This window comes from Pezoporus wallicus, unplaced genomic scaffold (assembly GCF_028554395.1).
Source record: "Pezoporus wallicus isolate ANWC-B61680 ecotype Strahan unplaced genomic scaffold, APGP_CSIRO_Pwel_v1 contig_5785, whole genome shotgun sequence".
Classification (NCBI taxonomy): Eukaryota; Metazoa; Chordata; class Aves; order Psittaciformes; family Psittacidae; genus Pezoporus; species Pezoporus wallicus.
This window is the reverse complement of record NW_026641150.1, coordinates 4,989,829-5,017,030: the sequence shown is the minus strand read 5'-3', so window position 1 is coordinate 5,017,030 and position 27,202 is coordinate 4,989,829. Positions and strand designations below refer to the sequence as shown.

The window sequence follows — 27,202 nt, the reverse complement described above, 5'->3', positions numbered from 1 at the left end:
CCAGCACAACTGAGTTAAGCTCATATAACCATGCGGCACCAAAATCAGCCATCACAGACACATCAACACAGGCAGCTGAGTCTCTGGGCCGTTGACTCCTTGTGCTGGTAAGGACCTGAGGGGCTAACTACAGCCTCTTGATGCCAATACCAGATTTTTCTTGAAGGTCTAACACTTAGTGGCAGCTCCATTAAGTTCCCAGAAAACTCTTGTAGCGCTTCACTGCCTTTCCTGTTAAAAGATTTTACTTGCTGTCTTGTCTAACTATTCCATGCTTCAGTTTAAACCCATTAATACTTGACCTCTTTGCTTGAAGAACATGTTTCTCCTGTTTGCTGAAGTGTTATGCACGCAGGCTGCCAAGGGAGCAGCATCTAATTCACCAAAGACATTTCTTGACTTATTTCCATTAGCACATTTTTCCATACACTTACTAAATAGAAATTTTTTAGAAGCTGGGCCAAAAGTTAAGAAGCATTCTACATTGACTGTAGTTTCTTAAGAAAGCTGCAGATGGCTTTTGCTCAGCTGGAAACTATCCCCTTTAGCCAGGAGTTCAGCTTCCCACCTGCATTATGATCTGGAAACAACCTCGGCATGGGGAACAGACTACAGGATGAAGGGCTCTTCTTACTCATGGAGCAGCATGATGACTCTCTCTGATTTAAGTTTCAGTGGGCTTTATGACAGAAGAACTTATTCCGTGTCCAGGCAATGGGAGTTAGCTTGACCTGAATATGTTTAACCTCTCCCTAAAGTAAGGGACATGTCATTGTGAGATGATGATGGATCTACCAGTGAATGTATACCCTTGCTCCAGACTTCTCACCTGAGACAAAACTTCAGTGGTTTGTGAGCTTTTTGAGGGAGGGATCTGAGCTGACCCTGATGGGTTGACCAGAGTATTGTGAGATTTCATTTTTGTATGGTTTGATTTTGCATTTTCTGTGTCATGTGTAAAGTGCAGCCCCCAGACCACTTCAGAGGAGAAGCTGTACCAAGAACTGCGGAAAGCATGGGTGTGACATCAGTAAGATTTCTGCATACTGGCATATAATTGCTACATCTTTGTGTATTGTTGGAGTTGCTGCATGCTGACAGCAGTGTTCCATGAATACTGGAAGTGATAAATGATATTCATAACTCTGCCAGGGAAAAAGAAGAATTAGAATGATCATAGTACAAAATCTGTTTTGGTTAAAGGGAGAATGAACAGTTGATTCCCAAAACATCTTTAGGGGTTGTTCTGCTAAGATGTACAGGCAGATTTGTCCTCTGGAATTCGGCTGATTTGGTACTGAAATTGCCTGCTTAAACTGGCTGCTGCACAAGGTGAGACCTTTGATCTGATGGGTCCAGGTTTAGTGCTGATGCTTAGAAGGCTGCATGGCAGTCTTGAACAGTGCTCCCTAAAAATGTCTTTCTGGCACGCAGTGGCCCATATGGTCTCCTGAATGCCTGCTCTTGTGGGTCACTGTACGCTGGGTTATGTCCACTCCTTGCTCTCCCAGAGCTGTTCTTTATTTTCTGTGGAACTGCTCTGCCCCTCCAGCCTTCTTTCCCTCAGAGAATTAATTTACCTGCTGGTGCAGACAGCTGGTTTCTCAGCAGCCTTCTTTTAAAAGCTTCAGTGAAGCAGATTCCTTCATTAAAACCTGTTCCTGCTGCTCCAGGGGCTTTTAGAACTGTACACCTGGAACTGCTGCCCAACTAGACCAGGCAAAGCTGTCACTGTTTTCAGACAAAATCTGTTTCAAAGCACCCTCTGCCGGCTAAGTGTCCCTTCTTTGTTCTCCCCAGGCATATGAGAAAGCCAGTAACCAGCCAGCAGACTTATTGCTTTACAAGCACGCTAAAGTGGAATAAGTTGTGATAAATGGAAAACCTATGCTATTAGTGAAAGATAACTGATTAATTGGAACTATGAGATGTCATCTCTGATAGGTACTTAGGTTTACAACAGTAATTTGCATGTTCTGCTCTACTCAGTGGGAGGTGTCTCAAAATGAAGCTTTATATCTTGCTCCTACAGATAGGAATTGCACAAGCCAGTTAGAAACAGTTCCCAGTAATATTTGGTACGAGCTACAACAGAGAAATCAGTGCAAAGGACCCAGCCACAGAGAGCAAGCCACTTTTCTGCTTTCTTATTTTCCAGATGGTAGGTCTAATTTTTATATTACCATTTAACCATAAATAACTGAAGTGTTTTATAAGAAAGTTTATTTCAGTTCACTTAAATGCTTCTTTATCTCAAGAAAAAAAAAATAGATTAAAATAGTGGCTATGCTTATGTGCTAGACAAATAATTTTGGGGCCGACATAAAGATTTACCTTATTATGAAATGTATTTAGAAGTGGCTTTGCTGTCAGTTTTCTGGCAGATATTTTTACTAATTATTCAAATACGCAGAACAGTGCAATGGATTTTTCAGGGTTTAGTATATTTATGTACTTTCTTGTTTCAAAATACTTTGTAAAAATAATGTGTATATTAATTCTATCCTTTCCATACTTTAACATTGTTATTCCTAAATTTTACACTTACAGCTGTAACTAGTGTAGGTGTTAACAACTGTGAATGCTACTTCTGGAATACGTTCAGTGTTACTGTTGCTATTTTGATAGCCCATTTTCAGTCAGAATGGGTTTTCAGGTTTGATAATGAAAACAACTTTTAGGAGGTGAATGAATGAATTCTAAGTCTGTTAAGCTTTTTGGAGTAGAAATTGCAATACCATTTCCAAGTTTTGTTAATATGCAAGGTATAGTACTTTTATAATGTTTGCTTACTTACATAAGCAGTACTATAAACAGTTTGTTGCCAAATACAATTTTGGAAAGAAAATTGCAAGTACGTTACTGACACAGCTGCCTTGGGAAAAGCAACGAGTTAAGCCGTATAGGGGGTACCCAGTTCTTTCTTCTTCCTTAGATATTGGATCTTTAGGGGCTAGGTTTTGACATACTCATGTAGGTATTCCAATCTATGTATTTGGATCTATTGATTTTTCCGCATCATACCGAAATTTTCCTCACAGAGGAAAGCTCATAACATGCAGTTATTCTGAGCTATAGTAAGAAAGAGATATATGGAAAATGTCTCATCTTTTTTCGCCTGGATAGTAGCAATCTAAATTTATGGCATACTGAAGATCCAAAAATCTGTTACGCATGTTCTACTTCAGACAAGTGTATTAAAACATAAGTTCCAAATAAACTTGCAGAAGCATAAAGAAAACTCATAACTATTTCCAGAGATTATGGCCTTCGTCTCTCAGAGTTTAAAGCTGCAGGAACTTCTTCCTTGTGACTGTGGGATGGGAGGTGTTTTAATGCCTTTGTGTTGTGAATCGTAATACCCTGATTATTTGAGCTAAGTACTGCGGATGAGCGGATGCTTTAATTTTGCTTTGCATAAAGTAATGGCACAAGCTGTAAGGCACTAGTGAACCAGTCCTTCTCTTGCTATTTGCTGTCTAGAACTGCAGCCTCTGCCACAGTTTTTATGGAGGTAATTTGGCAGTTTGCTGCTGGCTTTGGAAATTGCAAACAGAATCATGTTGTTTTTTGATTGCCTGAACTCTTATATTTTCAGGGAACATTCCTCTTTAATTAGACCCCGTGTGTTGCACGTATTCATACATGCAATCCCCAAAGTTTACCCAAACTGCTGCCAGTACATGGCAACTTAAAAACAGGGGTAAAATCAATCAAGCCATCATCAAAGTTAGATGAGGAGAATTTGTCCTTTATGACAACTGTTTTGCACTGATTTGGTGCAGGCTGGTAGCCCAGTATGCGTAAGGTCTCTTGAGAACAGAAGGCTAAATACAAAACCTGGCGAGTACTCAGGCAAATAAAAATTTCTTACTCCTGGATCATTCTGGCCCTTCTTAGAAGAGTTGATGAGGGCAAATATTGGCTGTCTCCGTTCCTAGACAAAGCTGTATCTCAAAAATGGAGAAAGCACAGCTCCTTGCAACTTTTGTTAAACACCTACAAATAAAATACCAAGTGAGAAAGGACCTCATTTCAGACCGTCTCCAAATCTAGTCTATGAAACTTGTTTTCCTTTAAAAATCAATTGTTTTACGTTTTCATCATCTTGTTGAAGCATCTGCTTGCTTAAACAAAATAGTACTAAAAAATAGTAGGAGAGTTGGTATAACTGCTGGTATATACCTTGTTAGGGGCAAATAAGTTTGTGAAAGAGAACTAACCACTTGAAGACAAAAGGCTCCCAGCAGAGCAGTAATATTCTGAATATTTTTATGTCTATTTAATTACCCTAATTAAATTTTATTTATTATTCATCTTAGAGTTCTTCACTTATCTGATTCTTAGGGGCTGTTTGGAGACTTCACTGTGGAGCCTCAGTCGACTAGATGTATATAATCTCAGTTATATGAAGTAGCCCTGCTGCAGTTAACGTTTTGCATATCATGCTTGCTTATGTAAATACACATACGTGTGTTTTGGACACTGTAGGCAGTCAGCATCTAATAGCACAGTGTGCTGGTAGCCCGCATAAATATCTTTTGAAAGAATTCGCCTTCCCTTGCTACATCCTGTAGTTTGGTCTATACCCTGCTGCAGTCCCAGACATGTGTCGTGGTTTAAACCCAGTCAGTCCTTCTCTGGAACAAGTGAGCCTTTCCAAAAGTATTTGGGTACCAAATAGTTGAAAGTCAGCTTGCAAAACTGGCCATCTGGCTGATCAGAGGGACCTTTTAGGAAGAAAAGTTTTCCTCTGTGTAAACCAATGCTGATTAGCAAAGTCACAAAAATATGGAGGTGGCAGATTATTTCGCATGATCAATAATGGCTCTTGCGAGCTGCAAGTGAAAAAGGTAATTTCAGTGAAAAAACCAAAAGGAGCATAGGCTAACCAAAGGTGATTTGAACCAATAAGACTAGGGACAGCAAAAGGTAGTGACACATAGTTGAGTAGAGGGGAAATTATTGCAGAGAATGAAGTGGTGGTGGTTTAGAGGAGATCTATATGATAATGAGGCACAGTGAAACCATGCCAAGGAAAATCAGTTCCCAGAAAGATTAGAGCTAGATGGAAGTGTTTAGATTTCACCCAGAGAGACAGAAACAGAACAGGTAGATATCTCATGAATAGTGGAAGTGAGGTGCTCAGTACCATGTGCCAGAGAAACTTTCATCACTTGCTTTTGATGAGCTGTTCAAGAGACCAGGACACCATGTATCTACCAAATGTTGCTCACATCAGCTGAATAGCAAACTGGTTTCCAAATGTGTGCAAGGCATTTGCACTTCCCTTTTCTTTCTCAGGAGAACATAGAGCCATGAACCCCCGTATAATTTTTCAACTGTGATTAAAGTAGACTTTAGATGATGAATTAAGTCAATAGAATTGCTGGCAAATACAGATCTGTTTAGTTCCTGAACTGGATCCAGGCCTCAAATAATGGGGATATGTGAAACTCAGTTCTGCATTCTTACCTGCCAATCTAGTTGCTCCCTGGTAGGGTCAGAAATAAGCTCTAGGAGCAAGCCTTCCGCTCTAAAGAATGAACAAAGACAACTGATTTGCTGCCTTGATGCTGTGAATTTTGTTGTGTGCTGTTTTGCTCTATATCTTTCTTCGCAGGGGGCTTATCCTGTCCCTGTCATCCCCTGAACCCTCTTTTGGACCAGCTTGTTCATGTCGTCCAGAGCAAAACTCCCGATATTTGTTTAGGTGAAAAGTACCTGCCAAAATCTCTTAAACTGGCCTAAGATTTCCTTAAAATAAAAGAAGTCAATAGGCTGCAATTTCTTGTACGTGGCGCTTTTCCCCAGCTCTAATGAAAGCAAGCAGCACCTCATGCACATTGTTTCTGCAGCCTCCTGACTGGTCATTCACTTCTCATAAAAGGCATCAGCCTTGCTGTGACATTAATGCTGGAATGGTGTTATATATACATAAATACCTACATTGAAATTCTCATGTTTTTCTCTTCCAGCACTGTTTTGTTATTATTTTTAAGAGTTTAGGAATAAGCTTATGGATATTATTAAACCTTCTAAAAGAAGAAACTTTCTGTATCGGTACAAACCCAATAGCATTTCTGAAAGCTCAAAATTGAGTTTGTTCTGAATTTCAGACTTCACAAAAATGTAGGTCTTGATAAGGTCTTTCAAAGTTTGCTTAGCCTGGAAATCTTAGGCACTGCAATACAAATGCTTTGCAGCAAGTGTGACGACAGTACTTACCTTGCCTGTACGTTTCTTGTGTATTTTTCACTCCTCCTCATGTTCGCTGTCTGCAAGATAAATTATAATGAATTTCTACTTGATTTCTCTTGAAAATTTATCTTCCAACTGTAGTACTATGAGACAACTTCTTTCTCCTCCATGATATTAGAACCCACCACTCTGTGATGTGAGGTAAAGGACAGAATTCAAGCAAAGGGTTTATTTAATGGTAAGTGGAATGCTTACAGCTCCATAGTATAGCTGGATTGTATGTCTGCCATCTCATGAAATATTCCTAGATTGCATCAATTTAATGTCCATACACAAATAGCCAGTTTCTTTAATAAAGGAGTTTGCTGGTGAGTGCCTGAGCTACACTGCAAGGTGTGAATTACATCAGGCTAATATCAGTTAGACACAAATGAAAGCATCAATGAGCCATGAGACCTTCTCTACTGCTGCTATATGAGTGCAGTATATGTCCTGTTACCTACCTTCCCACTCCATTTTTTGAGTTCCCCTTCAGGTTAGCATTGCTGATGGCACTCCCCTGGTTTTGTTCATACTGATGAATGCTTACTTAGAGAAGCTGTCACTGAAGATACCTTCACTTCCATAGATAGCCAAAAAGGTGTTGTGCCCCAGGCAGTTGATTGGATGTAAGCTTAATTCAAAACCAGGTTATGTATTTTCAAATCCAGAAATTAACACTTTGTAAATCATGGTATAATTTTTCTGCACTTGACTATGAAGAGAATGCCAACATACAATTAGCTTCCTTAAAAAAAAAAAGCAACTAAGCAAAAAGAATCTTTTACCAGAGGCCCACTATGGCAGAGTCATCCCTCCACCCTCATTAAACTAAGTCATAACAGTAGTTTGAATGCAACATCAGCCAATACATTGATGATAGAAAGAAGAGCATTATCTCAAAGCTGCAAAACCCCTGCTACACACTCACTCTGTATAGATTCATCACATGATGCACTTTATCACTGCACAATACCATTATCTGTTAGTAGATGTACATCAGTGCCATGGCAATAGCATAACTGACGCAGTCAGAGCATATTCTGAGATATCAATGTTTTTCTTTTTGGTTTAGAAACATGATGGTGTATGTACATTTGATCTTCCTGTCTACCTTCGTCTCGGTTTCCCTGACATCTGAAACATGTAAGTCACATTTAAAAAATACTTTCTGATGAGGTTTATTCTGAATAAATGTGTAGGCCATTCCCAAATTTTTATGTTTTTTTGTTTGTTTGTTTGTTTTTTGGTTTTGTTTTTTTTTTTTTTAAGAAGTTAACTAGCTCACCTCAAGCCACAAATCACAAATGAAAGTTGGCTTTATGCATTTTCTCTTTATACTACAATCTGCCAAGTGCTGTCCATTTCTTTGACATTAAGTCTGGGTTCTACTTCTGCTCTTTGGCATCTCTGCAAAGATGCCTTTTGGAATGGATTTGAGAGCAGCCGGTGTTCCAGGTCCCAGCTTGGCAAAATCTCCAAAAGCATGCTTAAATTGCTCTGAACTTAAGTTACATATATGCGTATGCACCCTGCTGAACCAGCGATGTAACGGTGTTTTGCTTGTTAAAAATGCTTTTCAATGTCCTGGGTTTTGGGCTGTTAATCCACAAGTACAATGTAACTATAACATTTCCCTGAACATGGGGGATATTCAAACCAGTAAGCTCTTTCTGACTCATCTATATAATGCTGAGTAGTGCTGACTAGTGACAGTGTTACATTGCGCTCACATAGTTCTGATCTTCAGCTGAGCTGCTTATTTGTCTGAAAAATATTATAAGATATGATCTCTAAATATTTCCCTGAATTCTCAAGTTTACAATATGAATCCTAAATTTCAAATTAATTAGATTTCTTAAGTGGCCAAATTCTGCTGAAGAATTTGCCAAGATAATTTTCCCTGATGTGATTGATTTTGGATGAGGTCTCTTATTTTCTATGTGTTCCCTCTCCTCCTTTATTTTAACCTGAAGAAAGCTGTATTTCCAATGTGTTCCTCCTTTATTTGTGCAATGCTTCCTTCCCTGACACCCTTGATACATCCTACTGTCTTTGCAAGGCTCACAGGTGGGAATGTTGTTACAATAGGGGTCCTCATACCTGATGTGGCTAATTTAGGTGACTGAATTAATAAGCGAGATGACATGTAATGTCAGTGGGGATGGACCACTTCTTTAGGAAGAACCAGAGCAGAAGCCAAGTGCTCACCATGTAGAAAGACTCACTACCTAATTTGTCTGCCTATATGTCTAAAGCCAGGCAGTGGCAATACTCCCACAAAGTGTTATTTTTGACAGATATTATTAATTTTGGTTAGGTATTTGGTTACCACACTCCTCTCTCTACTGTAGTCCCTCTGTCAACCTCCATCTTTGTCCAGTCTTCATCCTTGCTTATATATTTCCTTTTCTCCAAAATGCAATATAACTTTCAGTTATTCAGGTACCCAGGGATTTCGATATTTGTCAAAATTGCTTGATTCAAGTTTCTCTGGACCAATTACAGAATTCAAAAGTAGGAATATACTCAGTTAAAAAAAGTAAATAAAATATCTTGCAACTAGTTCTTCTTTTTCCTTATGTGTGAGCATGTGTGGTTTGTTTTCCTAAGCTTCTTATTTTTCTCTTATTCCCTTCTGGCATCTTTTCACCTTCCCATCAGATACTTCCTTTCAGTCTGTTACATTAGTTTCAATGTTTTCATATTTTTGTGAACTTCAGAGAGAAACTCTTCTGGATTTTGTGTGTTTTCTGTTTGTTGTTTTTTTTTTTTTTTAATGATTTTATTTACGGGCTTCCTCCTCCTGCGTTTTTCTTTCATGAAAACTAAAAAAGAAGCTTATTTATTTCTTTTTTTTTGTATTAAAAAGGCAGGACAAGAGCTCTTCTCTGTTGTATAAATATTTATCACATTGAAGTAGGGAAAGCTAACTTCATAGTAAAGCATTAACGACAGTATTTTCCTTTGTGTTTATATTCCTGGATTTCAAGGAAAGATTTGCGTACAAAGTTCATTTCAAGAAATAACCATTTTTCAGTTAAAACCTCATGTTTAGTGTATGTCTGGTTTGAATCCAGGATTTTATTTCCTTGTTTGCTTGTTTGAGTCCCACACATTAATTACTAAACAAACAAATGCAAACAAATTACCCCATAACTCAAGATAAATAAATTTTTTCTTGAAATATCATCTAGTGGGAATGTTTGCTATATATCACCTCTGAAAGCCCAAAGAAGGTAGAGTGACATGACTGGCCTGCTGGTCCAAGAATGCCAAGTTCCTCTCTGCTCAGTGGGGCTAGGGTTTAGTTCTTCTGAGATATTTATTTTTTGTTCATTTGCAGTTGATGCAATGGAAGGTGAGGCTTTAGTTATAAAATGTCCTCGATGGAGTTCATCTGTGAAAGTCACCTGGTATCACACGGATACAAACAAAATGATTCCTGCTGAAGAAGAAGGATCAAGAATATTTTCCTTAGAACGATTTCTTTGGTTTCTGCCAACTTCTAGAGAGGATTCTGGAAACTACACTTGTGTTATACATTTGTAAGTACAACTTTGAAAAGTGAAAGGCATAAGACTAGAAAGAAACATACTTTTTTTAGCAGTACATTATTATCATGAAAATGATGCAATTTTTTTATGGTACACAGCAGTTCATGTGGCTTTTCATCCTGTAATTGCTATTTTTATCACAGGTCATTAAAATCAATATGTGACTGAACTACAGTCATTATCCATATGTTTATAAAACAAGATTTACATTTGTTACAAACATTTAATATATTCCTTATAAAAATGCTATCATTGACATAACTTTATTCCACTTTTAAAGTTCAAATAATCGCACAAGGTCATTCAACATGAATGTGCAGGTGCATCCATACAAGCAAGAAATATGTTTCCCAAGTCGGATTCGTTATCCAAATGACACTGGAAGAGGAAAAATTGTTTGTCCTACAATTGACAATTATAAAAGTGCTACTATCATCCAGTGGTATAAGGTAAATAAAACCCTGACAGTGCCAGCTGAAGATCAGGTTACTGTATTTGCAGCCAAATACAGAAATATTTATTTTCCAGGACTGTAAACCTCTTCATGGTCAGAGATACTTCAAGGGAGGAAAATACATTTATATTAAGGACCCAAGAAAGGAGGATGATGGTTATTATACTTGTCAATTTAGCTACACTCATAAAGGAAATGTGTTTAATGTATCAGCAATGAGGATTTTCATAAGTGGCGGTAAGGCAGTCATTTTGTAGCTTGCTAAGATAAAAAAGACTGAGGTCTACTTAAAGCAAAAGAAGCTTTTTTTGTACGTTAAAGAGAAAAAGTTTCTGTTGTTTCATCTTCTCATAGAAACTTCAGATCAACTTTTTTAGGTGAATTTTGTGAATGGAGATCCAAGTGGAGCAAGATGGGGGTAAATTCAGACCTGGTCACATTCAGCCTTTTGCTAAAAGTCTCTGATGATTCTGGTTACATACTGCGGTTGGAAGACCTGGCTGGTAGAACTCATTTCTGAATGAAGGGATGCCACAAAGCTCTGCTTTCTATTTGTTCAAAGGGAGAAGAATTTGTAGCTAGTTAGGATCATCTGGTGATCACTGGACCACTGTGTTGATGGCCTACAACTCAATACTTCTGGTCCATCTTGATTATCTAGTATTTATTTGATAGTGAGGCTAAAAAAATGTTTTAGGTTTATCTTGAATGAGACAAAATGAGCAAGATATATATAGAGACAGAAAATGAGCGGAGCTCAGTGATGACTGTGTCACTGTTATTTTGAATGCAGCCAGCACGGCTAAGTGTGTAGTCTTTGGGGTGCCTCTAGAATGCAGTCTCCTCAGGGAGGCTTTGTGCTCAGGGGAAGATAACACAGCAATCAGCAGTTCCAGACTGCATCAACTCGCAAAACTTTAATGTGCCTTCAGTTCTTTAATCAGATCAGTAGAAAAATGTTTTGGGGAGGGTTGGGGATGGGCTTTGAGTTTGGGTTGCTTGCTTTGTTTGTTTCCTTTCTTTTAATGGATAATGTTTATTTGTAGATTGACATCGTACCTTTTTTCTGTGGGTAGGTACACAGCCTGTGAACAGAATGCAGATTTGGAATGTAGGGACCTTGATTCCAGTTCTTCCTGCTGTGCCCAGATCTCAGTAGAGGAGTTCGTGTTGATTATTCTGGGCTGGACAGAAGACAGATTTGAGCTGAGACCTAGTACAGTAGTTTAGGAGGTGTCATGCCTTTCCTTCCTCTCTAACCTGTAATACCCTGTTGGTCTACATGAGACTTCCCTGCCTAACACCCAATTTTTCTTTGGATGTACTTTCACCAAAATGTCTCTAACTTGTCATCAATATTGTTGTGTCTAGGTTATAATGAAAATTTCTGGGTTTTATTTGGCATAAAGTCATCCAAGTTTACAAAAGCCTCTGTTACATCCAGGCAGATTACTTTGTTTTAAAGTTAATCTGTCTTTCTTTTGAAATAACTGCAGAAAGAAATAATTGCAACATAACGTGAAATCTGAGCTGAGTTTGTTGTGTCTCTTCCAGCTTTTGTTAAATTCAAATTACTTAGTAATACCTTCGTTGAGTTTTTATCAGACCTTAAAATTAGTATCTGATGAGTGGAGCTGTTATGTTTTGATAATATTGGCTTATGATGTAAATTCCTGCTGCTTTGCAGATCCACTCTGACCCGGAGGACTTTCTGCCTCCGAATGCTGGCAGCTAGCTAGGAAGTTACTGACTTTCTCCTGACTTCTTTTCTTACCAGATCCAGCTAATGACAATTAGAAACAGTTAGGATGTGTGAAGATAATTGCTTTTCTTACAGCCTGGGAAGCAGAGGGTTAAATGAGTTCTTGCATATTTTTTGAGGGAAATACGGTTATGGGTGTCACATAGGTGCCTTGAGATGGAAAAGCTTAATGAGAGAAAGGATAACAAGCAATATGTTTGGAGTGGGATACATAAGACAGTATAAAGGACAAGAGAAGAAGAAAACCGCATCAAGGAAAAAAATGTGAAAGAACTGAATGCCTGTTTCGAGTTAAGCATGTGGATGTAGTTTGGACCTGTCCATAACAATTATTACTTGGAACAGAAAAATAAATATGTCAAAGAAAAAGCAGTATCCTTTTAGAAGGTAATGATAAGGGATGCCCAATGTAATGGAAAGCAGCTGAATGCAGCAGTGGTGTACAGACAGCAGGGAGAGACCTGGGAACAAGATGTGCTCAGCTGTCAAGCTACAGGGTTGGGGAAGACAGGGGAACATGGGTGAGCATCTGTGGGCTATAGGGTCTCCAGTTCAGATACTGAATAAAAGTGCATTTTAACTGTTTCATATCATGGATATGAGTAATTTCTCAACTGTTGGAAGGAATCTTTATCTCTTTTAAAAAATGAAATAAGCAACTGAGAAAACACAAGCCCATAACTGCATTTTTTTTCCCACTCAGCAGCCAAAGCAGTGCTTGAGAAACTGAAACTTTTCCTTGCTCTTTATGTACAAAGACAAAAATCAAATAAATTGGGAGAAAATACTTAAACTATTAACACATACAGACTCCTTTGAAGTATTTGGTCAGAGGAATAAAACCAGGTGATCCCAACAGACATGTGAAATGATGTTTGTAGTGTTAGTTTGCAATTTTGCTTTGGGATCTTAAAACATTAACTATACAAGTTATGATAATTATCTTACAAAATAAATTTTCACAACTAATATGTGCTTTCTTTCCCTCCTTAATTTCTAAGAAAAACACTCCCCTCTATCTCCTAGAATTTTATTTCCAAAGGACAAAGATGTAATAGAAGTGGAGCTTGGTAAGTACAGACTTTAAATTGTTTTTAAATTAACATTTGGTGATTGCCTAAAACCATGGGGATTTTCAAGAGCAATTAATGGTGGAGATTTTCCATAACATTTACCAGATTTAATTCACCCCAGGCACAGTGATGTGAAGTCAGATACAACTGATGGGTTATTTAGGCATTAAGCAGCAATTTAGGGGATTTAAATAAACCACTCTACCCTCACTGGGATAGACTAGGATTACTCACACGGCCAATTATTACATCCCAGCTGAAGGAGTGAGAGCTTCCATCCACTTCAAAGAAGTGTTCTGGTTTCTCTGGTTGGAGGGCCCATGATGCAGAGCTTGCTCTTTGACACCTTTTTGTTTAGGACTGTAGATGTTCTCAGTGATTCAGGTTCATCCTGCATAACTTGCAGCATCAGAACAAGGTGCTTATGGTAGGAATGAGAGCTGTCTGGGGTTTTTGTATAGTTGACAGAGAAAGATGGACCACTCCAGAAAGTGACTGAGCTCATCTGAAACATGAACAGGTATCCCAGGATGCCTGTCTCCCAGGGCAGGTGAGGTGAACAAGGGGCACTGAGAGATGGGATAGCGATTACTACTTCACTGTTTCTGTTTTACAGCAAGACTTCTCTGGTAACAGCACTGCAGGGGCCTGGGGCCCTGTCAGAGCTGCCATGTACCATGGCTCAGAGACTTGCCATGTTGAATTGTATTCCTCTTCTTTTTTCCCCTTTCCAGTTGCTTGTCACTCAGAATTTGATGATCTGTGCTCCAGGACCAGCTTTCTCTAATAAGATGCTCAGTCTCTAGTGCTCTATGGGCTTTGCCCATCCCTCTGGGCCAATAAGTAATCTGTCTCTGTTTGCATGGAGGAAATTCTCTTTACATTGAAAAGCCATTTGCTGTACTGCTTCTATGTTCTCCTCTTTCCAAAACTGAAGGTGTTTCTCCATGTTGCCTAAAACCAATTCAGGATGTAAGTTGTAAGATTTTAAATGTTATCTAAGCCCTGCTTAGATGCAGATTTACATGGAAATAATTTGAAGTCTTTTAATTATACCTTCTTCCAGTGCAACAGTGACTCTTACTTTGGAATAAATATTTCCTAATGACAAATACTTAATAAGTAATTTCCTGTTTTAGCTTTGCTTGAACTGGTTTACTTTACTTTCATCCAGCTTGACTAAAATCCAAGATAAAACTGCACACATGACTTATGTAATATGATATATACTTAAATTTAATTATGTTGTTTCCATGTACATTTGTGTGAAAACCAGCATTTACTATCTATGTTCCTCAACAGTTGATCACATGGGTTAAATGTCACAACTCTAAGTTGTCTTCATCATAACAAATATAAAAAATTCCTTTTGAAATCCTTGGTATTGTCCTAGATAATTTGCTAAAAACCTCATTTCACCATTTCTTTCTGAGTCTCTTTTATGCATCATTTTGTCAGCAATCATTCAAAAAATAGTCAAAATTGTTAAGACAAAACTTACAGGTGATATGAAGATTTGTAGAAAAAGATGCTATGAGGAAAATTGCACTTGTTTTTCAAGGAATTTATACATCTCTCTGCATCTTGGTCAGGTGTTGCTTTTTCTCTGAAATGTCGGGCCTGCCTGGGAATTAAGAAACAGCCAATGGCTGTTGTCACATGGGATGTGGCTAACATCCCAGTGAAAGACTTACATGTTTCAAGATTCCATGAAAAAACTCATTCGTAAGTACATGTAACACAGAACAATCTTTCTTCTATGATTCTATGCAAACTGTGCCTAACGGTACCAGTTCTTTTTCTTTCTATTAGTTTTGAAGGACATGAGCAAGTATATTACAAAGAGGCCACTTTGCATATTACTGAAGTAAAAAAGGAGGATCTGCAGGCAAATTTCACATGTGTAGCGCTGAATGAAATGCACAACATTAGAGCCACAGTGACGTTGCGACTCAAAGCACAATATGAAGGTAAGATTCTTTTGTTTTTTTTTCTTACACTTTGCACTCTGTTTTAAATGTTAGTGAATTTATTTATTTGTTTCAGTTAGCAAAAGAGTTTCTGTTAATAAGAAGAAAACCCAGCCTGCTTCCTCCTACATACTCATGACAGTGGCAAAATTCTCATGGCTTTGATAGGTCACAGAAGTCCTTGGAGTAAATTCTGCTGGTGGGGAGCATTGGGGGGTCAGGGACATTACTCAGATGGTGTCAGCAAGACTTTAAATATGCAGAGCATGAGTGTATCAGCCTGTGAGAAAAATATCCTGGTTTTAGTATATTTCTGCTCAGTGACAAATTCCCCTTGCCTTGAAGGCAGGCAAGAGCACTTAGATGTCAAGCACACTGGAGTCTGGTCTACAAAACACTTGGGCTCTGGAGGAGCCCCTACAGATAGTTGGGTGGAGAACTGACATGTCTTTTGGTCATCAGTGTTATGATACATTGTGAGGAGCAGAGATTCATCTTTTGAGAATCAAACTGTTGTTTCTAGTGTGGAACTGTAGCAGAAAACAGCAACTAAAAACAAGAGTCTCAGCTGTCAGTTTGCCAGTTTGCTTGCCTTCCCTCCTATGCCACAACCACTGTGGTGCCTTATTTTTTGAGTGAATAGTAAGTTATGTAATTAACTTCTGTGAGGTCTGGCTTTATCCTCTCACCCTCTGAACACCACTGTTCATTGTGTGCCACACAGAGGTGTAAGTAACTTCGAAGGCTTTCTCCTGGTTTTGTTTTTAAATTCATGGTTCTAGTAATTCCTGCCAAAGAAGGACATTCCAGGGCAGTAAATGGTGTGGACTGGGATAGTCTTTAGCTCCTACAGGATTTTGCTGGTTTTGTTTGGTTCTTGTTTTGTTTTGTTTTGTTTTGTTTTACTAGGGATAGCCAGAGAACTAAGCACTGTTGACAGCAACACTGAATACCGCATTCTTATGACAGAAAATGCTATTGTGTGGGTGAAAGCACACTAAACTTCACTCAGTGGTTTTCTTTCTTAACCCTTTGGATATTCTGAACCACCAAGAATCTTGAAAAGAAGCACCAAGGCCTTTAACAGTGATTAGTTTTCTATAAGAGAACGGTGGGAAGAATAAAATCAAGTGTATTGTTATCACAGGGTGTGCACAGTTTCATGTCGTGCACTACTTTTGACTGTTCATAACTTCCTAAAGGATCATGGGTTCAAAGCATAAACATGTTTCCTTGCCTAAATCAGAAGGAAAGAAGGAATGGGAGGGTATTACCAAGCAGGATAGCACCAATTCCCCACTGAGGAATGTGGCAGGAAATGTTTTGGTTGGATATTACGGAGTGCAAATGTAGCATCACTAAGGAAGTTGGAAGCACATCAGCTCTGCACTGAGGTATCTGAGTGTGGGAGCATACTTGCAATGATAGAGAAGGAAACTGACTAACAGTTCTTGCTCACTCTAATTCAGGCAATACAAATCCTTTATTGACCTCATATTATAAACTAGGTGAAAAAATGAGCGTATTTTCTGTATTCATCAAGTGATGGACAGGGGTAGAGCAGCTGACGTCATCTACCTGGACTTGTGCAAAGCGTTCAACACTGTCCCACACGACATCCTTGTCTCTAAATTGGAGAGACATCAATTTGATGGATGGCCCACTCGGTGGATAAAGAACTGGCTGGATGGCCCCATGCAAAGAGATGTGGTCAATGGCTCAATGTCCGGCTGGAGACCAGTAACGAGTGGTGTCCCTGAGGGATCGGTGTTGGGACCGGTCTTGTTCAACATCTTCGTCGCTGACATGGACAGTGGGATTGAGTGCGCCCTCAGCAAGTTTGCTGATGACACCAAGCTGTGTGGTTCGGTTGATACCCTGGAGGGAAGGAATGCCATCCAGAGGGACCTCGACACACTTGTGAGGTGGGCTGGTACCAACCTCATGAAGTTTAACCATGCCAAGTGCGAGGTCCTACGCCTGGGTTGGAGCAATCCCAGGCACAGCTACAGGTTGGGCAGAGAAGAGATTCAGAGCAGCCCTGCAGAGAAGGACTTGGGGGTGTTGGCCACCAAGAAACTTAAAACGAGCTGGCTTCAGTGTGCGCTCGCAGCCCAGAAAGCCAACTGTACCCTGGGCTAAATGGGTTAAAACTTACACAGGGAAAGTTTAGATTGGGTATAAGGAGGAAGTTCTTTACTGTAAGGGTGGTGAGGCACTGGAATTGGTTGCCCAGGGAAGTTGTGAATGCTCCATCCCTGGCAGTGTTCAAGGCCAGGTTGGACAGAGCCTTGGGTGGCATGGCTTAGTGTGAGGTGTCCCTGCCCTTGGCAGGTGAATTGGAACTTGATGATCTCAAGGTCCTTTCCAACCCAAACTATTCTATGATTTGTTGAAACTGTTTTCTGCTATAGACAAATATTATTTTGTTTTTTGTCCATAGGTCTTCAGTAAATGTTCATGAAAGCTCATGGCTGTGCCCTTCCCTTCACTGCTGCCTGTTTTGTGTGGATATCTGTCCCCTTCTCGTTGCTGTTGTTAAGATGCCTGCTTCTGCTCCTCAGTGCTGTTGGTGAAAGCAATGCTGCATCCAGAAATGGTTGTGCTCTGCTTTAGTTTTCTTCACTGACTCCTTGCACAGCTAAGTAATATTTATTCTGAAACAGTGACAGCTTGTCTCTGATTATAATAAAAATGCTGTAGGGTTTGCTTGTGTCTCTCATCTTGTAAATGTGTAATAAAAATGTGTACTCTCTGTCTTTTTTGTGTTCTGTTTGTTTGTTTTTAATGGGAAAAATGTGTTGGTTTGTTTTAATTTTTATTTATATTTTTTTTAAAGTGATTGTTTCTTAGTGTTTCCCACAGCACAAATTGGGTCTGCTAGCTACTAACCTGTTAATGTTCTTTTTACACAGGTTCCTGCTCTGTATTCTGATTTTATTTTCAGGCATTCAGTATGGGTTACATTATCATTATTTGTATATTCCTAGCACATACCTATGATCGGAAATAAGAGATTAATAGGTGTTGTGAAACTTACTACTCAAATTAGTCCATTCTGGGGGCATTGAGCATTTAATGAACTAGATAAACAGTGTTTAGCAGCAAAGGAGGAAGCAGAGATGCTGTAAGTAATTGGATTAGAGCTGCTCTGCATGAGTAACTATTCAGTCTTACAGCAATAGTCTCCGTCTTTAGAAGCCAGAAAGCTGCTGAATTATTTGGCTCATCACATGGAAATTTTCTGTGGGAACCAGGAATTAAATCTATTTTTCTGAGTCACAATCAAATACTTTAAGTCCTATTTCACTGTTAACAATATAATTATAATTAACCCTAACAATTCCTTTGATAATTTTAATCCACATAAGAAGAAAAAAAATGCCAGAGAGAACTGATGAGAAAAGGAGGAGTTTCTTTTGCAGTCAAGAGTGGTGAGAGCTGTTTGGTTTTTTCTCCATGGGAAACAAAAATACTCCATTAATACTTCCAGGAATGGATGTTATCAGCAAAGCTGCTTGGCATTTTGCAGAGAAAAAAAAGTGTATTTTCCAGTTGTGCTATGTCCACTTGTGCACGTGTGTGTGAAGAAAAGTACTGTATTGTGAAAGAAGTGTCTGCCCCATGCACCTTTTTACTTTTTAAATAGTAAAAAAAAAAGAAAATCCTCCAAGAGAAGGGGATCAGCTCTTTAGAAATGAGCAACATGAGATTAGTACCTCAGTTATCAGGTGTAATGCAATGCAGTCAGCTCCTTTTGGTGTGATTTGGTGGTATCCAGGCTATGCACACTGTGACTTTCAGACACAGAGAAATCAGGCAAATTCTTTCTTTAAGAGAAGAATTTAATGAGGATTTGGCTATGAATTTTGATGGTCTCTGCAGCTATGCTTTTTGCCTCCATTATGAGGTGCTAATATCCTTGTGTCTCTCAGCTGCTGCTGCTACATTCAGAGGTTGCTTCTTGCTCTTTGCTGTCTTCTGACTCCTTCACCAACACTTGTTTATAAACGCCTTCTTCATGTCTCATAATACCTCTTTACAGAAAATACAGGCCGTCTCATTTCCTTCAGATCTTTCAGTCCTGTATCACACTTTCTCATTCCAGAGACAGTGATCATCCCAGATTTCACATTTCCTCGGTGCCGCAAGACATGCACTCTTCTACGCTCTGAGATCATCTGCATATCGTGTGGTATGCCTCTGGTCACCATAAGGCTGGGGAATTTGAGACAACTTTTAATTCCCTTCCACCTTTCATAACGAAGATGCAGGTAGTCTTGCTGGACACCTGGCAAGAAACAGCGATTCTGCCTGCCAGGCTGCTCCCAGTTGTCCCCCACAGCTGCTTGGTGTCTCTCATGCTGGAAGATGCCACCTCTCAAGGCCAAGAAAACTAATTGGCCACACTGTTCATGCCAGGTCAGCGCATCGATAACCATGGGGCATCAAAGCTTACTAAAGTAGACCTGCTGGCAGAAGGAGGGAAGCTGTTAGCTCCTGAGAGAGAGGCAATGACAAGTTATTTGAGAAACACTGGAAGTATTAACTCCTTCTTTTAGCAGAGCTGGGTCAGAAGAGAAACATCCATTCAGCATCCTCTTTAAGCAGTCTGGGGAATATGTGGGCTGTCTGAATACCTTCCTTCCTTTTTTTTTATTAATATATAAGCTACCACTGGCATTTAGCTCTTCACCTTGATTCAAGACTGGTTAAATAACTGGAGACAGCTTTTCATGTGTCTCACCCACAAGCCTCATTTTATTTCTCCCTGAACATTCCTCAGTTCTCATTCACAGGGAAGTGTAAAATGCCCAGAGGACCGCCAGTCTTTCTGGTGTGGACATTGTTCTCTTGAGAATGCCATAAATTTCAGTCATTCAGAGCAGAACACCAGCACTGTTGTTCCTCAAAGACATTTAATGCCAAACCTAACCTTTTGACTCATCTTTGGCAGATGGATGTGGACAGCAATTCCTGATCCAAATCTCTGCCCTTACTGTCTGGAAGTGTATCCACCTTAGAAGCCAGAGAAGTTGCAAAAAACTGTTCTTCTGAAGTTTGTCAGGAAATCCTTCAAATGTCACTTTCTGACCTGTTTTCTCTGGCCTGTCCAATATTGTTTCTTGCGAGGTGGTAGTTCTGTATTCCCAGTGCTCTTGAATATAAATAAATAGCATTAGAAGACAGTCTGCTCATGAACTGTCTGCCCCTAAATGACACAACAAAGTCAAAAGGAACAACAAGATCTGTTCAGCCTTGTTCAAGGTACCAAAAGTGGCTTCTGACCCTTGCCCTCATTGTGCTGAAGATAGCTGATTTATTCCAGAGAAATAAGAGGCTGAGTCAGCCTTACTTTTCTTCCAGGAAGACCCCTATGTGGTTCTTGTCTGACGCTTTACAAGCTGTATAAGCACAGGAAATTTATCACTTCTTTTCCAGCCTTGGTCTAATCATTGCAAAAACATGTAAACAGTTTTAGGTTCATAATTGCAGAAGTTGTTATTGGAACCTGTTTCTTCTCAAGTAGTTTTATAGATGCTTACTCAATACAAATACCCAACAGTATTTGTAATGTCATGCAAGCACACTGCCAGCAAATGAAGCAATAAGAAATAGGGTCAATCTCTGATGCTTAGGTCAACCTCACCAGAAAATGGAAGTGGTTTCCTGCTTTTGTACCTGTGTGTGTTTATTGGCGAGGAAAACAGATCAAATAATAAGATTTGAAGGGCTCCACAAGGACAAAGTTCCTTCATGGGCATCATGTGACACCGTTAAAACTACAAAATGGCCTAGCTTCACTGTGAAAGAAACTGGTTGTTTTCTTGCCCACTTCAATCTTATTGGAAGGGGGTTTCCCCAGATCTAGTTCTGGTCCTATACTTCATCACATGCCTGATGTTTCTTTTTTTTTCCCTTTAAATGGAAAAGAAAGAAACAAGAAAAGTGTGAAAATAATGTAAAATTTATCTTGCATCCTACCAGAGGAAAGGGAAAATGTAAACTCTTTTATATACTTTTTCAGTGGGATTTATCAGGCACTAGTATTTTTAGGTTGTTTCTGCAAGTATTACTCAATACATTGCCTTATTCAACATCTGGAGAAGCCAAGAGACTTGTAAATGTCAATATAAGAGACTCTTCACTGCTAAATATTTTACTTTATTTCATTTACTTAGGGACAAGTCCAAGTGAAAGCTCTGAAATTGCTCCTTTGTGGTGGCTCAGACCACCACAAAGCATACTTACTGCCTGCATACAGTCTGCAACATTTTCCAGTCTGTCTTATTGCTTCTTCTGTAGAGCAAATTAAGACTGGCTCTTCAGCCTGCTGTAAGATGCACCTCCTTAAGTGCTGATGAATAGCCTGCTGCTGCAGCCACCTGTTTTATGTGTTTTGCATGCAGAGGGAGGCAAAGCCCTGAATGTCTGATCCCTGCTCTGAATGCGTAAGTCTTGGCAGTGTTGTTACCAGTACATATAATCACCCTTCATAGGTTGAGTTGTTTTGTTGCTACCAGTACATACAATCACCCTTCATGGTTTGAGATGCTGTGAAGAGTCTTTACACTGAGGATGTCAGAGATGACCTCCATGTTTGTATTGCTAAAGTTCTTGTGTTTGAATTTATATGTGGTCAGCATTCAAAGGAATATTTCTTTCCTCAGCTAATGGAAATCTGAATTTGCAGCATACCTCAAATCTCATTGCAACACTGAAGCGATACATGCTTCTAGTGATATCCCAAGCCAGGGCACTGCATCTAACAATTATACTTGCTATAGCACAGTAAAATCAAAAGACAGGTGGGCCCTTTATGAATACGTGTGCACAATCTGGGTGTTTTCATATGCATTGCTATGGTGGTAGAAGTTCGTCACACAGTCCAATGCTCTGGGGCTATATTTTTAATTCAAATAATCCCACTGATCTTAATCACAGAAAAGTCCCCAAAGCAGCTATGATATTGCAACTATAGGATGAGGAGCTGTCATGCTGAGCAGGAATAATTAGGTAAAGAGGGTTGACTGCAAATGGAAAGCTTTTAATGGATTGAGTTGTCAGACAAAAAATGTACATGGAACTGCTCTGAGTCTACACATTACACCAAGTAGAGTGGATCTATGTATCTTTCATTTACTTAGGAGCAGATTTCTGATATGAAACAATTGCCATTAATCTTCCCTCCAAGTGAATAATGAATCTTTTTTTTTGTGTGTGTAATTGCAGTATAAAGCCTTTGATATTTTAATTTCAAACTTGGCCATCTGCAATTCATAGTTTTCAATACTGAATCTTGGGTGGATTCAATACATCCAGGACATAGGCCAAAAGTATCTTCTTCAGCTTTTTTGGCTGTAACAGCCTGTGGATTAAGCTTCTGTCTTTCTATTTTAGAGGGAGTACAAAAGGACTTTGCTTCTACCTCCCATTGACTCTTACTACAGCAGAACTAGATACCATCTGGGGGATGCACATATCTAGATTGACTTTGGCTCTGTGAATCACAGAACAAGGGGAAAAATGGGCTGTCACAGAGATACAGCTGTCTGGGTAGTGATAGAAATACAGCTGTATCCCAGAAAAGTGATAATCACACTCATGTCCTAGACCAGCTGTGTGCATATGATAGTGCAGAGCTGATGACTGCCACCCTTACAGAATCATAGAATCACAGAAAGGTTTGAGTTGGAAGGGACTTCTAAAGGTCATCTAGGTCCAACAGCCTCCGCAGTGAACAAGGACATCTTCAACTATACCAGGTTGTTCAAAGCCCCTTCCAGCCTGACCTTAAATGTTTCCTGGGATGGCACGTCTACCACCTCTCTGAGCAATCTGTTCTGGTGTTTCATCACCCCCACTATAAAAAATTTCTTCCTTATATCTGCTGTGAATCTATCCTTGACAAGTATTCATTTCTGAGGTACAAGTGGTCTAATTCAAGAGCTCTTCCATGAGGGAAGCTGAAACTAAGGTGGGTGGCTCCTTTCTTTCCCAAATTTCCTTAGTCGTCATTGCTATTTTATGCTCCTTGACCCTCTTCAAAGGAGAAAGCAGGGGAGAATGTCATCTGCCTCCAATACAGTTTATTTTTGTGACCAGGATATGTTCTGTTTTCCTGCTTGTTTTGTGTACTTTATTCTTATCTTGCAGGTTTCATTATTTGCATAAGTTTCTCATTACCCTGTTCGTGCATCTATGTCAGAAGCCTCCACTTGTTCTTTCATGGACACTTAGAATCATCATGTGTAGGCTTAGATGCCTTATGAAAAGTTTGAACATTGTTGCTGGTTGTGTTATTAAGTTTTACAGCCTTACAAAGTACTTAACATCATTTTCAGTTGTGATATTTAACATAGGTAGATTTGGATTCAACACAAGAAAGAATTATATACTGCTTAATATTCTTCTAGTTTAGGTGTCTCTGTGTTGGCTATGTCAGCTGGGAAAGTACAAAACTATGTTGTCTCTCTTGTAAGCTCCATAAAGCTGCAACAGAAGTAAGAATATGAGAGGCTGAGGCTCCAGCCCACGGGTTAAGTTCTCTACTTATCTTAACAAGATTCCTCTTCTTTGCAGTGGGCCTTCCTAGTGTCCTCTTGATCATAGGATCTCTAGTTCTGCTGGTTGCAATAGCAGTCTCCGTGATACTTTATCAGTCCTTCCGAGTTGATATCGTCCTACTGTATCGGGAGATATTTCAGCCCTACTCAATCAAGGACGGTAAGCAAGAATTGAGCAAGAAAGTTTAAAAAGAGGAAAAAGGCAAATCATATGGAAATGGATTTAATAGTTGCTTACTAACTCATATGATACCTAAGTCTGATCCTTTGGTTCCTCAAGCCGTCTGTAATCATTTAGATAACAGGGGGCATATCTAATCCTTGTAGGGCTTTACTTTCCCTGGTTTCCTGGGTTCTGTAATGATGTACATAAAGGACAAATACAGTCTTGGTTTTACAATTTTTGAACAAACACGAAACATGCCATGAAACATTGAATGGCAGTGAAAATCTGATTTACAGTGCTATTAACTTGTTATGTGTTCTCTAAAGCAAAGGAACCAGCCTGCTGGCAAAAGCGTTCACAGGCCTGTGTTAGTGCAATACAGCTTTTATAAACCAAAGTGAAAGGTACCAATATTATGGAAGACACTTTTGGGAGGCATACATCCCATCCAAGTTCCCATCATAGGCATGAAACCCAGAGACCTGGGTCTGGGTTCAGCTGTTTAACTGTAAGCAGCTAGTGCTGTTGGAACTCCTGTAGGACTTGAGAGACCCAAACCCCTCTGCACTGGCAGCTGAAGGGCAAGCAGTGCCTAATGACACTCTATGGTAAAGTTTTTAGGTGACCAAATCTAGCTCCTCAACAATAAATCCAACAGAGTTAACCAGGCACTGGGACCATGTGTCACTGGTCTAAACATGGGCATCTGGAGTCATTTGGGATTGCCAAAACACTGGACACAAAACTCAGAAGTTGCAGACTTCTGGAGTAGGGTCTGGAGATCAGGCAGGTACCATAGGAAGTCCCAAATGGCACTAGATGTCTATGTTTAGGCAGCTCAGCTGGACCCCTGGCATTTACATGAGAGTAATCTGAATCACTCTAGAATTCAGTAACTACAATGGACTTTCCATGCATTACAGCGGGAATTTTGACACCTAGTTTTCATGCAGACACCTATATTTACATTTTTTAACTCTGAAGCTGACTCATACCATAGATGTTTGGATTGTAGATATCCATAGGGGATCGGGATCTCTTTAAAGAGGAAACACATGGTTTGAGAAATCAAGAAATGAGTGGAAGAAATATTTGACTTTGCACTTGATTCTGACTGTAAGACTACCTCCTGAGTAATGGAGCTGTTCGCTCAGAAGTATGATATGTTGTGGGAATGAAGAACAATTTCAAGGTGGAAGAATTTAAGTGTCCTTTGTCTTGTCCTGAAAGACAAAGGCTGTCAACAGCCTATTGTAACTCAGAAATAACACATGCTGAGTTTCATCTTTATTTCATGCTAATTCACATCAATCAATCAAATTTTTACTCTGTATACTCTGGGATACAGCCTTAATGCAAAGGTCAGGTTGTCCAAAGTTACAAACAAGCAGGACATAACAACTAATGAAGGAAAACACCAAATGTGCACTGTCTCTCATTTCCAAACATGCACCTGATGATATACATCATTCAGATTAGCAGGAACTTCTACCTAGATCTGTTTCGAATATTGAGATTTTTACTTTTCTTCCAGCTTTTGCAATAGACAGCTCTAATTCATGCTAACACAGTAGGCTTTTTTCTTGTTTTGCATTACAGATGGGAAGATATATGATGCATATGTTATCTACCCCCAAAACCATACCAATGAAGCTAATTTTGTGGAGTATTTTGTTTACCAAATCATGCCTGATATTCTAGAAAATAAATGTGGATATAAACTGTGCATTTATGGGAGAGATGTATATCCCGGAGAAGGTAAGATTTCAAACCAAGTAACACACTGAATGAATGACTTGTCAAGCCTGAGTAAATTGTGGTTCTAGTCCCTTTTAAGGGTATAGAAGGTCCCTTTATGTTCCTGAGCTTGCTGCTCATCTCAGCAGCTGTCCGCTTGCTCTTTCAGGCAGGGTGACACAGTGGCACTCTGTGCTTGCCAGTGGTCTAGGAAAACCAAGCTACAGGGCAGGGGCACAGATTGTTTATCATCTTCTTGGGTCACACAGGAAATGTGACCCCGAGTGACTCTTTTACACACACACCTGCTCTTTGGGTAGTGTAATGGCATAACTGTTATCTGGGCAAAGCCACAGCCAAACTGTGAGTAGGTTACAAGACATGGAAGAGGAGAAAACCACAAACTAAGTTGAGGAATTAAACTTGCTGTTATCACTCAGGCTTTTTCAACCTGTACAAGGGTGTTAGAGTAACAGGAAGTTCAGCTTCTGTTCACTGACATGACCTACTTTCTGTTGTTTTGTTTGTATTTTTGCTTCTTAAACTCTTCTTCTAATGAATGCCCTGTACTAGATTGAAGTGAGACAGAAGTTATTTGTCATTAAAAAGTAACAAAAATGAAGTGCCTAAACACAAAAGAGCTTGTAAAAGGAATTTCAGGGTCTTAACATTTTCTTGTACATTGCTAGATACAGCCAGTGCAATTGAGAAGAGGATACAGAAGAGCAGATGTCTGATCATTCTTCTAACACAGCAGCTGATTAATTGTAAAGAACATACTTATGATCAACACCTTGCTTTATACAATGCCCTCATTCTAAATGATACAAAAGTGATCCTGCTGGAAATGGAGACAATTGGGACTTACGAGAAGCTTCAGGAGTCTCTTAGGTTTATTATTAAGCAGCAAGGTACAGTCAAATGGAAAGAGCCACACACGGCGCACCCACAGTCATCCAATTCTAAGTTCTGGAAACAGGTGAGGTACCATATGCCACTGATATTCAAGTCCTCGTACTCAGCTAATGCCAGGTGAAGAGCCTATGAAAATCCACGAGGGATCACATGCCTGCAGCTTTTTTCCTTTCAGCAGGTGTGCGTTTTCAGTGTCTGGAAGTCTGGCTGCATTTTTGAACTGTTTTCAGTTGTTCAATTGAGTAATGATAAAGTAAACTGAGGGAACAGGTCTGGGGAACTGAGGGAAGTTTTTATAGCTATGGGAGGTCTGTAAATAAATAATTCTAGTCTGTGTGCAGCATTTTGCATGTCACAGGAAAGAAAATGTACTTATACTCTTTCTATACCTAGTTGTACATACAACTGGAAATTAGTAATACCTTGCGGATTTGCTTTGCCTTTCTAATGCAGGATCAAACATAAAGGCCTTCTGTATTATTTGACTAGAAGGTAAAATGTGTATTATGCAACTAGAAAGTATGATGTTATGCTTCTGTTAATTTTTTCCACCACTTATTCCTTTTTAATTCAATAGTAATACTCATACCATGAAATCTTATTTTTCCTTAGTATGGATACCTCAGTAAAGGCTCTTAAAGGCTCTTTTGAGACTGATGTGAATATAGCATTTAAAAAAATGCAGTGTTAAGGGAAATACACTGATATATATTTATACACATTTTATATATTTTTATATTCATATATTAAAATTAATCTCA

At 39.3% G+C, this 27,202-nt stretch overlaps 1 protein-coding gene across 4 annotated transcripts; it reads left to right on the top strand.

Moving 5' to 3' along the window:
- Window positions 1-26,634, top strand: IL1RL1 (interleukin 1 receptor like 1). Of its 4 annotated transcripts, XM_057422339.1 has the most exons (14): window positions 1-107; window positions 1,801-1,944; window positions 2,033-2,161; window positions 6,343-6,439; window positions 7,316-7,386; window positions 9,587-9,788; window positions 10,078-10,246; window positions 10,326-10,488; window positions 13,015-13,083; window positions 14,679-14,811; window positions 14,899-15,056; window positions 23,640-23,783; window positions 25,389-25,547; window positions 26,216-26,634. In XM_057422339.1, the coding sequence occupies exons 5-14, from the start codon at window positions 7,320-7,322 to the stop codon at window positions 26,560-26,562; spliced, it is 1,611 nt and encodes a 536-aa protein (XP_057278322.1). In that variant the 5' UTR covers window positions 1-107; window positions 1,801-1,944; window positions 2,033-2,161; window positions 6,343-6,439; window positions 7,316-7,319; the 3' UTR covers window positions 26,563-26,634. The 4 variants fall into 4 exon arrangements, with proteins under 4 accessions (XP_057278322.1, XP_057278324.1, XP_057278325.1 ...); XM_057422341.1 differs by lacking the exon at window positions 1,801-1,944; XM_057422340.1 differs by lacking the exon at window positions 1-107 and having other exon boundaries at window positions 1,786-1,944.
- The last annotated feature ends 568 nt before the right edge of the window (window positions 26,635-27,202 follow it).

Excerpts from the sequence above, each read along its gene's own strand:
- IL1RL1 (XM_057422341.1), top strand. The coding sequence starts at position 7,320 with ATGATGGTGTATGTACATTTGATCTTCCTGTCTACCTTCGTCTCGGTT. Across the intron at positions 7,387-9,586 it reads TTCCCTGACATCTGAAACAT|TTGATGCAATGGAAGGTGAG; the intron begins GTAAGTCACATT and ends GTTCATTTGCAG. Across the intron at positions 10,489-13,014 it reads GAGGATTTTCATAAGTGGCG|AAAAACACTCCCCTCTATCT; the intron begins GTAAGGCAGTCA and ends TTAATTTCTAAG.